Source organism: Myotis myotis, unplaced genomic scaffold (genome assembly GCF_014108235.1).
Source record: "Myotis myotis isolate mMyoMyo1 unplaced genomic scaffold, mMyoMyo1.p scaffold_m19_p_9, whole genome shotgun sequence".
Classification (NCBI taxonomy): domain Eukaryota; kingdom Metazoa; phylum Chordata; class Mammalia; order Chiroptera; family Vespertilionidae; genus Myotis; species Myotis myotis.
Genome location: NW_023416401.1, coordinates 62,705,537 through 62,719,071, shown reverse-complemented (window position 1 = coordinate 62,719,071; position 13,535 = coordinate 62,705,537). Strand labels below are relative to the sequence as shown.

Sequence of the window (13,535 nt, the reverse complement as noted above, 5' to 3'; positions counted from 1 at the left end):
CCTGGGTGGTCTGTGTCCCATGAGGTCAGAGCTGTGCCCTGTGCTGTTTCAGTTCCGCCCACCCTGGAGGTCACCCAGGACACGGTGTCAGAGAAACAGAAGAACGTCACCTGCCTGGTGAAGAACTTCTACCCCCAGCGCCTACAGCTGACCTGGCTGGAGAACGGAAACACGTCCCGAGCAGAAACAGCCTCGACCCTCGTAGAGAACAAGGATGGGACCTTCAGCGGGAGGAGCTGGCTCCTCGTGAATCTGTCTGCCCACAGGGAGGATGCGGTGCTCACCTGCCAGGTGGAGCACGATGGGCAGCCGGCCGTCACCAAAACCGTCACCATGGAGGCCCCGGCTCACCAGAAGGACCCAGATGAACCCTCTGGTGAGTCCCCCACTTTAACTGACCCGGCTCTGACTAAATTTTATCTTTACTTTTACTGTTATAAGGAGTAATTGATGTTTATTTTTGAATAACCTAGAAGTCTTTAGATAGAAAGTGGCATTTTGAAGTGAGCTCCCCTCCCAAAACCTCACACTCCATAGTCACCACTAGTAATAGTTTGGTAGATACTTTATAGATCTTTTAACATCAATAAACATTAAAGAAAGAGGGAGGGAGGGAGACCATCCTGGTCACAGTGTCCTGCCTCTTGCTTTCTTCACCTGACAGTCACCTCATTCACCGGCCATGTCAGCCCCTGCCTCCTCCAGTTCTTTCTAACCCCGTTCACCCAGGTGGCATTGAATGGTCCCAGCATGGGACTCTGTTGTTCCCTATTTATGACAGTGAAACAGCAATCATTACAACTGCTCACTGAACAATTCCTACATGCAAATTTCAGTCCTTTAAGATCCTTGTTCTGTCACCCATGTTAGGAGTTTGTAGTTTTCCAAAATTAGTTTCAATTCAAATATAAATACTTGGTAAAATCTTCCTGTGAAACTATGTAGGCCTTGAAAATTCCTTGGGGGAATTGTCCATTGTAATTCAACTTTCTTAATAATTTAGAGCTATACATATACATTATTCATTTCCTATTAAGCGAATTGGGGTAGGTTGTGCTTTCTGAGGAAGTTGTCAAATGTCTGACTGTAGAGTTGGTGATAACACTCCCTCATTATCCTTTTGATGTCTATACGATGTGTAGCGATATCGTGTTTCATTCCTGATATTGGAAATGTGTTATGTCTTTTTTATTCTTTATCAAGCTTGCTAGAAGTTTTGCATTGTGTTGATCTTTTCAAAGAACTTACTTTTTCTTTTATTGATTTTCTCCATTAGTTCTCTGTCTTCAATTCCATTGATATTACTTATCCTTTCTCTATGTTTTCATTCTATTTGCTTTGTGTTGGTTTCATTCTTCCTTTTCTGGTTTCCTGAGGTGGAAAGTTAGATTACTGATTTCAAACATTTTGTGTCTTCTAATGCCACACCTGAGTTGCCTCCTTGACCTTGGGAGTTAGGACAGTGCAACCTATGATGCCTAATGCCAGGGTTCCTCCTCCAGTCCTCAGGTCCTGAGCCAGAGCCTTTCCTTCCACCTCTCACAGCCCTCCTATGCTTGTCCCTGCTGCTATCTCTAGGGGTCAGGGTTGTCGTGAACAGGAAGAGCAGGTGAGGGGAGTCTCTGGCATCTTGTCTGGACCACCTTAGGTTTGCATTTTAGTTTCTGTCCATTTCTGAGGCTCAGACCATGGCTGTTAAGTACTTCCTGCAGCTCTCAGCATGCCTGACCCAGCACACCTGCTAAGCACTGAGGCTGGAAATGGATTTTTGGCTTGTCTAGGTTGATGAGCTGGAGCAAAGTGCATGCCCATGTGACCCCCTGCATTGGGATGCCACAGCCTATCCCAGCGTCTGGTGGTTCAGGCCACTGCAGACCTGGCCAATGGGCTTGGCTTGAGGATGTACAGCATTTTGGTCATTTTAATGTACTGGGGTGTTTTACAACATTTCTAGGTAAATGAACCTCCCTTCCATCAGGATAGCATCATCCACATATATTAATACAGATTTATGCTGTATGATTGGTTTCAATAGAGGGAGAAATATTCTCAGTTCTCAGATTTTTCAGTTCTTTTTAGTCTTTTAGAACTCTAAATTCCCTCCCCACCATTTCCTTTCCTTTTTAACACTTAATTGTTGCAAAGCACTTTTCCTCCTTTTTTTTCCCTCTCCCACTGAAGGAATGAATTTTAAATTGTGCTTGTTCTTTCCATCTCATCTGTCCTTTTAAAATGTCCCTACTTTGCCTAGCATCGGTGGCTCAGTGGTTGAGCCTTAACCTATAAACCAGGAGGACATGGTTGGATTCCTGGTTAGGATACATGACCGGTTTGCAGGCTCGATCCCCAATAGGTGGTGTACAGGAGGTAGCCAATCAATGATTCTCTCTCATTATAGATGTTTCTATCTTTCCCTCTTGCTCTCCCTTCCTCTCTAAAATAGATAAAAATATATTGAAATCCTATATCATAAAAGCATAGCATGCAAATTGTCCCCTCACAACCTGGAATACTGCTGTGTTCCAGCACAACCTGGAATACGTCCAGGAGTTTGACCAGGGGGTGGGGTTGTTGGGGGAGGGGAGAGAGTACCCTGCTGGCATCCACTAGGGACCCTACCAGTGCACAAATTTCATGCACTAGGCCTCTAGTATATATATATATAAAACAAAATGACCCTGCCTCCTTGGATGAGGTTCCTATGACCACTGAAATACTTTACCACACATTTAGTGCCTTAAAACAACACAAGTTTATTGTCTCACATCTCCAGAGGCCAGAGGTCTACTATGGGTTGGCAGGACTGGGTTCCTCTGGCTTTAGCAGAGAATCCATTTCCTCACCTTTTCCAGCCCCCAGAGGTGACCCACACTCCTGGGCTGAGGGCCACCTCACTCTGAGCTCCGCTTCTGTCATCACAGCACCTTCTCTGACTCTCCTCACTGCTGCTTTCACTGAATCAGATCTTTGTGAGTGAAAATGGCTCTGCTTGGGAAATCCAAGACAATGTCATTTCAATTCTTAACTTAATCAGTATGACTAGCTCCTTCTTCCAGGAAATGTAACATATTCACAGACTTTCAAACAGGCACACTTTAACCTTTTCCAGTGACCTGTGCTCTGACCTGCGGACACTTCTCAATGTGTCAGATGCAGGGTGGGTTGAGTGCTGGTGGTGGCGATGTTCCCAAATAGCCCTCAGGCGCCTTTGCCAGCTGCCCTTCTCCTCGTGGCTGAGTGAGGTGGGGTGGCAGCCTCCTGGCAGAGTGTGCACTAGGATTTGGTGATTTTTCTGTTTTGACTCTTAGCTATTTTGATGTTTTCTCATTTTTCTTTTCTAGTAACAGGGAGAGCCAGTTGTGTGTAGAATTTAATTTCCCTTTTGTGTTTTTCCTTGGGTTTGGAGAGGCCCTATTTGGAGACCAGTAGCTGTGCTGCTGCCATTGTCCTCAGCAGCCAGAAGGGGACAGAAGATTGTGAGCGCAATAGCCCATAGGTCCCTCTCTCAGGGTCCCTTCTTTCTTCATCAGGCGTCACCCTTGCTGAGCAGGCCCATTGACCTGGAGAACCCAACCTCCTCTCTAGCTCTGCTATGCCTAGAATTATGTCCTTGGCCCACATCTCAGCTTTTTCTGCCCTCTGCCTCTTGAAGAAAAGAATCTGCAATGCCATCAAGAACTCTGGTGGCTCACACTTAACTTTTACCTTGTAATTAATCGCGCTTAGCTTCTCATTGTTTTTCTCCAAATTACTGATGTCCCAGCAACAGCGATCCAATCTTATAGTTGTATAATGACCATTTGCTCACTCCTTTTAAAATTCTTAATGCCCTAGTATTCCTTTCCTCCTGTTATACCATCCCAGTTCACCACCAGTGAAAATGTTAACAATGGCACCATGAGGGCCACCTGGGGCCGACCCTGCTCCACCGCCCACCAGTGCTGATGAGTGATCGGTTTTCTAGTTTGCATTTTAGAGTTTTTTAAATTGTGAAAATGTTATATTCAACAATGTATACACAACGGTATGGGTTCTCTAAGAATTAATAAGGAATAATCAGTATCTTTCCTGAAATCATTTTTTTCCTGACAAAATTGTTTGATGGTGTAATATAATAATTTTCTTTTCACACTTTAATTTTGCACATTATAAAGAGCACCATCTTTGTAAAAATATTTATGGATTCACCAATTTTACCAAAGTCTTCTCTAAAAGTTTTTTTTCCCCTCTTACCTAATAGATTTTTTTAGTTAAGTATAGCCCTAACTGGTTTGGGTCAGTGGATAGAGGGTGGGCCTATGGACGGAAAGATCCTGGGTTCAATTCTGGCCAAGGGTACATGCCTGGGTTGCGGGCTTGATCCTAAGTTGGATAAATGTGTTTTCATGCAAGAGGCAGCCAATCAATGATTCTCTCTCATCATTGACATTTCTCCCTCTCCCCTCCTCTGAAATCTATAAAAAACATATTTTAAAAAGTTAAGTAAAACTGATATACAGCATTATATTGGTTATATTTGTTTCAGGTGCATATTATAGTGATTCAACATTTTTGTACCTTACATAGTAGTCACTCCACTAATTCTAGTAATTATCTGTCACCGTGAAAACTTATCACAATATTTATTCCCCTTCACTTCTTTCAACCATCCCCCCCCCCCCCAACCATTCCTTTCTGGTAACCTTCCCTTTGGTCTCTGTTTCTATGAGTCTGTTTTGTTTTTTGATTACATATATAAATGAAATTATGTGATATTTGTCTTTCTTTATGCGACTTATTTTACTTATAATAGCCTCTAGATCAGTGGTTCTCAACCTTCTGGCCCTTTAAATACAGTTCCTCATGTTGTGACCCAACCATAAAATTATTTTCATTGCTACTTCATAACTGTAATGTTGCTACTGTTATGAATCGTAATGTAAATATCTGATATGCAGGATGTCTTAGGCGACCCCTGTGAAAGGGTCATTCGACCGCCAATGGGTCGCGACCCACAGGTTGAGAACCGCTGCTCTAGATCCATCTCAGCTGTAGAAAATGGCAAGATTTCATATATGTACACACACACACATATGTGTATGTGTATATATACAGAGAAAGAGAGAGAGAGAGGGGGAGAGAATATATATCACATCTTCTTAATACATTAATTTATCCTGCCACATTGTGGCTATTGTAAATAAAATGCTGTAATGAACATAGTGGTACATGTATGTTTTCAAATTAGTGTTCTTGTTTTCATTGGATAAACACCCAGAAGTGGAATTGCGGGGTCATATGGCATATCTGTTTTTAATTTGGGGGCAGCACCAGTTTGCAGTCCCAACAACAAGTACAAGGATCCCCTTTTCCCCACATCCTCTCCAGCACACGTTATTGTTTATTTTTTATAATAGCCATTCTGACTCGGGTGAGTTGGTATCTCATTGTGCTTTTTATTTGTATTTCCCTGATGACTAGTGATGTTGAACATCTTTTCATATGTCCATTGGCCATTTGTATGTCCTCTTTGGATAAATGTGTTTTCATGGCTTCTGCCCATTTTTATTTTTTTAATATATTTGATTGGTTTTTTTGCAGAGAGGAAGGCAGAGGGATAGAGAGTTAGAAACATCGATGAGAGAGAAACATCAATCAGCTGCCTCCTGCACACTCCCTACTGGGTATGTGCCCACGAACAAGGTACATGCCCTTGACCGGAATCGAACCTGGGACCCGTGAATCCACAGGCCGACGCTCTATATATTGAGCCAAACCGGTTAGGGCAACTTCTGCTCATTTTTAGATCGGATTTTTAAAATATTTTTTTTGTTGAGTTGTATGAGTTTCTTATATATTTTGGATATTAAACCCTTATCAGATGTGTCATTTGTGAATATATTGTCCAAGTCAGTAGGTTGCCTTTTTGTTTTGCTGAAGGCTTCCTTTCCTCTGCAGAAGCCTTTTAGTTTGCTGCAGTCCCATTGGCCCATTCTTTCTTTTGTTTCCCCTGCTTGAGGGGCGGTGTCCAAAAAGATAATACTCCGACTGATGACAGAGGGCTCGCTTCCAATGTTTCCTCTAGGAGTTTCATGATGTACAGTGTATTTGAGTATTTTACACACTTTGAGTTTATATTTGTGTGTGGTATAGGAGAGTGTTCCAGTTTGCTTTTCTGATCACTCCCAGTCAAACTCCATAGGTCAGTTTCCCTGGGAAGCAGACCCAAAGGGCTATGAGAATGTGGGAAGCTTATTGTGGGCAGCTGTGAGGACCCACATGCTGAGGGTGTGAAGGAGCAGGACTGGCAGAGGGAGCTGCTGAACTCTGAGGCAGGCACCAGACTTGGCCACTCTACAGAGAACTGGCCAGAAGAATAGGCTGTGAGAGCTGTGCAAATAGAGGGGAGGGTGCTGAGCCTGTAGGCTCCCAGTCCAGCCAGTCCTGTGCCACGGTCTGCCTGCTAGGAGGGGATGCAAACATGGCAATAACTCCCGTCCACTGAGGAGTGTCCCAGAGAGCCTCTCAGTTGAGGATTGCCATTCTCCAACACCCCACAGGAAATATGGCGCAGCCTCCAGTGCCATTTCAAGGATTATTTATTTATGAGAAATTGTAATACACTATTTTTTAATTTTAAAAACAAAAACTTCTTGTTGTAAACCTGCAGATCTGCATTTCTGTGTCCAAGAGAAGGATATCAGCTGACATGGGGACTGGTTCAGGGTGGGCAGGGTGGCGGTGGAGTCTCTCCCAAGCTTGTGGCCCCATTTCCTTGACCCACCAGGAGCTTTTGAGGCAGCTGGTCTCATGAGGCCAGGCCACTTGGGTTCTCCCTCAGCTCCTGAGAACATGGGGTCACCCAGCCTTGTCTGTGGCGCCATCCAGGTCTGCCCTGTGACCCTCTCACTGAGAAGCCTGTCGCTATTCCTCTCAGATTCCCTGTTCCCTTTCATTACTATGTCTCCATGGGTTAGAGTCTAGCGGGCAGCGGGTGAGCCTTGTAGGTACGGGTGAGCCTTGTGAGCAGTGAGTGAGCCTTGGGGGCAGTGGGTGAGCCTTGGGGACAGTGGGTGAGCCTTGGGGGCAGTGGGTGAGCCTTGAGGGCAGTGGGTGAGCCTTGTGGGTAATGGGTGAGCCTTGCAGGCAGAAAACTGAGAACCTGGGGTCACCCAACTTCTGCGCATGGTCCACAAAGTTTCAGTCTCACTGTACATGCATGCCCGCACGTGGTATTTTGTGGAAGAGCCACACTCAAGGGGCTACAGAGCCGCCTGAGGCTCGCCAGCTGCAGTTTGCCGACCACTGGGTTGGACTTGTCCTCATCAATAACAAAAAGGCTCAGTGTCATTCGATGGAAAAAAAGGATGTATTTTTCCAGCTTTGAATCTGCACTAATCTGAGCCCTTGTTAACTCTCTGAGCCTCAGTTTCCTCATCAGAATGAGAATAATACTACCTGCCCCATAGGGTGTGAGGACCAAGTCAGTACATCAGGCGCCACACTATGGGTCACTGAGTACACATTCCGCCCACCACCGCCCTCAAGGAGGACGACTCCAGCAGCCTACTCACGGGGTCACTGAAGATAAAGAACCTCTTTACCTGATTGCTGCCTCAAGCGGGAGCCCATGGGTTCAGAGTGGTCGCGGGTGCAGGTAGCCTCCGATGGAGTGAGTAGAAGACTCTGGAATGGTCTCCTCTAATGGCTTCCCCTGTCCCTTGATTTGCAGGCCCAGGACTATCTACTCAGGTCTTCTTGGCTGTGCTCCTCAGCCTCCTGGGCTGCAAGGTGCTGCTGATGGCTGGTGTCTCTGCCATCTATGTCCACAGGCAGCGGAGAGCCCGACTGTAAGTTGTAGGACAGGGAGGGAAGGCTAACGTCTGTCCCAGAGGAGCAGGTCAACAGGAGCGGTCAGCCCACAGGGTACACACGGTGAGGGCCCAGGTGGAATTTAGACAAGGTGACACCTCTCTATTAATACTGGCAGGAGACTTGCAGGTGCCTTTAAGAGATTCCTACCTCCCAGGAAATGTGTGGCGTCCTGTAGAAGGAGGCTGACTCGGTGGTTTTGAAAGGTGTTCACAGAGTCTCAGGGCACCTGCAGAAGAAGTGGGCAGAGGAAACTGAATGAGGCCAGCTGGGTGGGCGGTTCCCTGGGAGACCATGTCTAGTTGAATTGATGGCCGGGGCTCCTTGGGCAGAAGGAACCCACATTCACAGTAATGTTGAGAAGCCCCGGTCAGCTCCTCTGATGGCTATTCTCAGTCTGACGCTCTGTGTGACAGAGGGGAGGGATGGGGGAGGAGGACCAGGACCTGGGAGGAGGACCAGGGGCAGAGTCCAATGCCAGGGGCCGCGTGTGCTCTAATGACCAGCATTCTTGAGGAAGACAGCCCAGGACATAGGAGACACGCAGGGACTTTCCTGGAACGATGAGCAGGTAATTAAAGGCGGACACATTTCCCACAGCTCCTTCCTTTCTCCCCTGTTATGTGCCACTCTCAGCGCTGCTGCCTCCTTTTTCCACGAAGGGCCCAGCCCAAGAAAACAAGTTGACTAGAAGCTTCTATGGACTCTGCTCCAAATGCCTCCCCCGACCCAGAACGGCTGCCCACAGGCTCCTGCTCCTTCTCGTGGTCCTTGATGCCCCAGAGCTGGGTCTTCACACAGGCTCCCCTCAGACACACAGACAGAACCCAAATTATCGCAGCTCCGTTATCCCATACACATGACTTAGATGGGATAGGAGTGGGAGACGGGATGCTAGGAATTGAAGGCAGTGAAGAGACGGTGACCTCAAGTGCAATCAGACCTTCAGGAGTCACCACTGACCTGGAAGCTGGAGGAAGAGAAAGCAATACTATGGCCAAGTTCTGCAACTGGATAGTTTCCTACTCACATTAACTTTGCCATTGGTTAAATAATGGGTGTGCCTTTAAGAACTCTTTGTGGTTGCCCTTTAAGGATGTTATGTAGCTAAGGTACAGTGCTTTCAGGTAAGTTGAGGATTCCTGAAATATTTCAACTGGGGCAGGGGGCAGCCCTGTGTCCTGGCTGTACCAGTCTGAGGTTGTTCTTGTTGAGCTGAAGGAAGAAGAGGCAAGAGGATCTTCATTCAAATGCCACACACTCTCACTCTTCATGCCTATCTCAGTAGATTTTCTCAGTATGGTTTTTTTTCATGTATTGTAAAAAAAAGTTCCTCTTAAAACACACACGCACACACACACACACACACACACATACACACACACAATTCCAACTTACCACTGTTTAGTATTATGTATAGAGATATTAAGTAATTTTTCATAATAGGTACTCAATATAGCTTGAATAAATAAAGAAATTAAGTATTTTCTTTCTGTTTTCTTGGTATTAAAATACGCTTTCTTCTGTGGAATGGCCTTTACACTAACTGGTAGCTGATATGAAAATTATTTTTCTTTCTTTTTCTTTTCTTTTTTTTTTTTTTTTTGTTAATCCTCACCAGAGGATATTTTGTTCATTGATTTTTTTTTAGAGAGAGTGAAAGAACAAAAAAGGAGGAAGGGAGAGAGAGAGAGAGAGAGAGAGAGAGAGAGAGAGGTGAGAGAGACACACCAATTGGTTGCCTCAAGCCCCACTCAGGGCTAGGGATTAAATCTGAAGCCCAGGTACATGTATTTGACCAGAAATAGAACCCAAGACCCTTCGGTGCTCAGGCCAACACTCTAACCACTGAGAAATACTGGCCGGGGCTGAAAATTATTTTTCTTAATAAATATAGTATATAATTGTTTTATAAAAATTTTTTTACCTGGAATGACTAAGTGTAGAATCTCTGGACCAGACAACCCATTAAGACCACACAATCACTCACCAGACACTGAGTGAGATGTGCTCAAAGTCCTATAGACAAATCGCAGGGGAGAAGTTCCGCTCTGAGGTCTTATAGGCATAGAAGCGTGGGTTCAGATACTAGAAAACACATACCAGCTACGTGAGCTTGAGCAACTCACTAACACTCTCTGAGCCAATTTCCTCCCCTGTAAGATGGAAATCATGCTACCCCAAAGAATTGTGGGGCTTGATAGGAGTGAGCAGTCTATGAGCGCACACAGGGTCTGGAACAAGACTGTGTGTGATACAGACCCTTTTCTTCCTTTGCTCATTGAAGAACTTTCACCCTCCATGTATTCCAGCTCGGTGAAGTAATCACATCGAAAGCTTTTCCAGGGGCCAGGCTGCCTGAACACGTTCTCAGACTTTTCTGGGGAAAATTACCCCACTTGTAGCCCGGCACCTGGATCCACTAATCTATTGGAAGAAGGAAGATCCACATTTGCTTCAGAGTTGGGCACACGCTTGCTAGCATGGGCAGAAACTGGAACAAACCCTAATGTAATGAAAACCAATCCCTAATGCTAAACCACACCTAACAGTTGTTGTTCTTATTGTTTTCAGAAGAGAACAGCAAGACCCCCCACAGTGCCTATGGACCACCGGGTCAGACTGGTCACAGAGCCATGCAAAGATGCAGAAAGCCAATTAATGACTCCACCAACCCCAATGGATGGCCGAAACCAAAATTTGCCCTTTGCCAGAACCTGTGCGCAGATGCAGGGGGCTCAGAAGTTTTCACTTGGCTGGGCACCTAGATCTCACCCAATCTGACCCCACCCTCTAGGAACGCCTTTATACCTTCTATCACCTTTCCCATTCCTTCCCTTAGGTGACTTAGTTTCAACATGGTCCAATCAAGACCCCTGATGATAATGAACACATATGTACATTTCTCCCTCTCATTAAATGTGCTCGGAGTCTGTAGTCCAGGGCGAGGGAGGAGACGGATCTGAGTCCTGTCTCTGTCTCCTGGTTTGGCAGCTGGACGAATACATCTTTTCTCTATGAAACGATCTTGCCTCAGATGAGGCTTCTCTGTGAGTTGGGCATCGAACTCACTGATTGTGTTGCTACATCATGACCTGAGAAAAACAAGGTCCTTTTTTTTTTTTAAAGCAAAACCAATCTGGTTCTATATATTGACTTAGGAGACACCTGACCTCACCTTTGCCCACAAACTTACTGAAACTGCAGCTACTAAATGCACAATCCCTGAGAAAGAAACCAGCTGAGCAATTCCCAGACCTTGGACACACACATCAAAATCACATCTTAAGCAAATAAAAAAGATGAGACAACCTCAGGCTGTTACCTGACCCAATCTCTCCATAAACCCCACACCTGGCACAGTGACATATAATTGGGGGTGACACACAACTCCCAGCTTCTCCTTGAGGAGTAGGATTCAGACCCAACATTGAGCACCCCAAATTTTAAACTTCCCCATGAGGGATGAGCCTCCAAATAAAGTATGTCTGAAAGCTACAGGACTTGAGTCCACAAGGTCCAAGGACGACAGCAAAGCAGCAGTTCTCAGTGGCCTGTGAGGACTCCCTGTCGCTAACCCCCCAGGTCTCAACACGAGGCAGCAAAGACAAATGCCCAGGGCCCAGTCTTTCCCTGAAAGAGGCCTATTTGCTTCTCATAAAGGCTGCAGCTGAGGGTCAGCTTCTCATCTAACACACGTCAGGGGCCCCAACCATCCTCTCCAGAGCCAGGGAGCTGAGAGGGTGTCATGTGCACATGCTCCCTCTGCGGCACCCAGGTGGCTGGTGCCTCCCTGAGAGCAGCTTGGGCACAGGGTGAGAGCCCTGACTTGCAGCTGCTGCTCAGGGGACACTCCCCTTGATCGCCTGGCTCTGGCGGCCAGTGGGGCTTGTGTTAGTGGGGCCCACGGGATTGTAGAAAACAAAAAGCCAGTTCTTCCCTGGCTATTCCCAAGAGCTTAGCTCCCACCTCCCAGCCTTTCCTGATAGAGGTCTACATTCATACTTAACCGCTGCTGCCTGAGGATCCAGCTTCCCATGAGACTTGCAGACTGAATTCCTCCCCTCCAGACACTGAAATGGCACCTCAGCTATTGGGAGCAACAGAGAACAAAGAAGGCAGTTTGGATAATCACGAAGTTTGGAGAGACAGCCAAGTGCTAGAACAGGGTTGAGTGACAAGGCTCGTCTTCTGCAACAGATCTCGCCACCAAGATGGGAAGAGGCGCCTCTTTTATCTCACGCACAGAAACCAACAGGGAGAGTCAAGGACCATGAGGACATGGAGGAATGTGAACCAAACACCACCCCAAAGCATAAAATAAAACTCCTGAAATACGCCTTAATGTTTACCTGGTAGTTTTATAAGTGCTCATAACGATGCTCACCTTGTTCACCTCTCTAGGAGAACAAGGCTGCACAATGTGAGAATTTCAACAGAGATACAAAATATGAGAATAAAGATCTTATATAGTTACATGCATGGCCCATGGACACAGGCAGTAGGGTAATAAAGACCTGGGGTGGGTGGGTAAGTGCTTGCGGGGGTGGGTGGGGGGAATAGGAGGGGAAATGGGAGCTATCTGTAATGCTATCAATAATAAAATATATTTTTAAAAAATATATGAGAATGTACCAAACAAAAATCAATCACTGAACTGGAGAATTCAATAGAAGGGTTCAACAGCAGATTAGATGAAGCAGAAAAGAGGGTCCAGAAACTAAAAAAAAAAAAAGACATGAAATTCATTCAATTAGAGGTTTGGTGCAGCCACCATGGAAAACAATATAGAGAAGCCTCAAAAAATTAATAAAACCTTCATATGACCCAGCCATTCCACCCCCAGGTCTACATCCAAAGAAAATGAAATCACTACCATGAAGAGGAATCTGCAACCCCATGTTCATTGCACCATTATTTACAATATACAAGTCAAGCAAGTATGTAAGTGCCCATCAGTGAGTGAATGCATAAGAAAATGTATATAGGTAATGGAATATTATTCACCCAGAGAAACAAGGAAATGCTGCCATTTGCAACAACATAAATGGAATTTCAGGTCATTATGCAATGTGATAAATCAGGCAGAGAAAGAAATACTGTATGATTTCAGTTATTTGTGGAAACTGGGGGTTGGGGGGAAACTCACAGACAGAGAAAAGATTGGTGGATGTGAGAGGCTGCACATTCAGTGGGGGAATAAGTCAAGGTGGTCAAATGAACAAGCTTCTAGTTATAAGATAAATACGTTTTGAGGATATAATATCCAACATGTTGACTACAGTTAGCAATACTGGGTTGTATATTTGAAAGTTGCTAAAATAGAAAATCCTAAAGTAGGATTTATTTTGCTCACAGCGTTTGGAGTGGACATAAATTGCATTTCTCTGAGATACATGCCTGGATGTATAAATGTGGTCATATAATACATGTGCTTTCCGGAAAGATGTGAGGAAATTATGTCTTTTGTTGCAAGGAGGCACATACCAGTTCTGAGGTGCACACCACACTGTGCTTTTGCATAGAGTTTTACCAGTTCCATCAGTAAGTGGTCATTTAGGACCTGGTTCCATCCGAACGCTGACCAGGCTCTGGTGAACCCTCTTCCATCCTCCAGCTGAGTAGGATCCTGGGCTTGGGAGTTTGGCACACAGTCCACACCGCACACCCTTCTTGTCCTGGGC

At 45.5% G+C, this 13,535-nt stretch overlaps 2 protein-coding genes across 4 annotated transcripts in view; one reads left to right on the top strand and one right to left on the bottom strand.

Moving 5' to 3' along the window:
- Window positions 1-12,353, top strand: part of LOC118663089 (signal-regulatory protein beta-1-like) — a 30,182-nt gene extending 17,829 nt beyond the window's left edge. For 2 of the 3 annotated variants that reach the window (XM_036322437.1, XM_036322435.1), the window contains exons 4-6: window positions 53-376; window positions 7,712-7,829; window positions 10,426-12,353. In XM_036322437.1, coding sequence (XP_036178330.1) covers window positions 53-376; window positions 7,712-7,829; window positions 10,426-10,513 — 530 coding nt within the window. In that variant the 3' untranslated portion in view covers window positions 10,514-12,353. The remainder of the gene's footprint in view (window positions 1-52; window positions 377-7,711; window positions 7,830-10,425) is intronic. The other variant, XM_036322436.1, reaches the window with a different exon arrangement.
- LOC118663085 (zinc finger protein 420-like) overlaps window positions 7,823-13,535 on the bottom strand; it is a 45,092-nt gene continuing 39,379 nt past the window's right edge. The window contains exon 5 of the mRNA XM_036322429.1: window positions 7,823-8,080. Coding sequence (XP_036178322.1) covers window positions 7,998-8,080 — 83 coding nt within the window. The 3' untranslated portion in view covers window positions 7,823-7,997. The remainder of the gene's footprint in view (window positions 8,081-13,535) is intronic.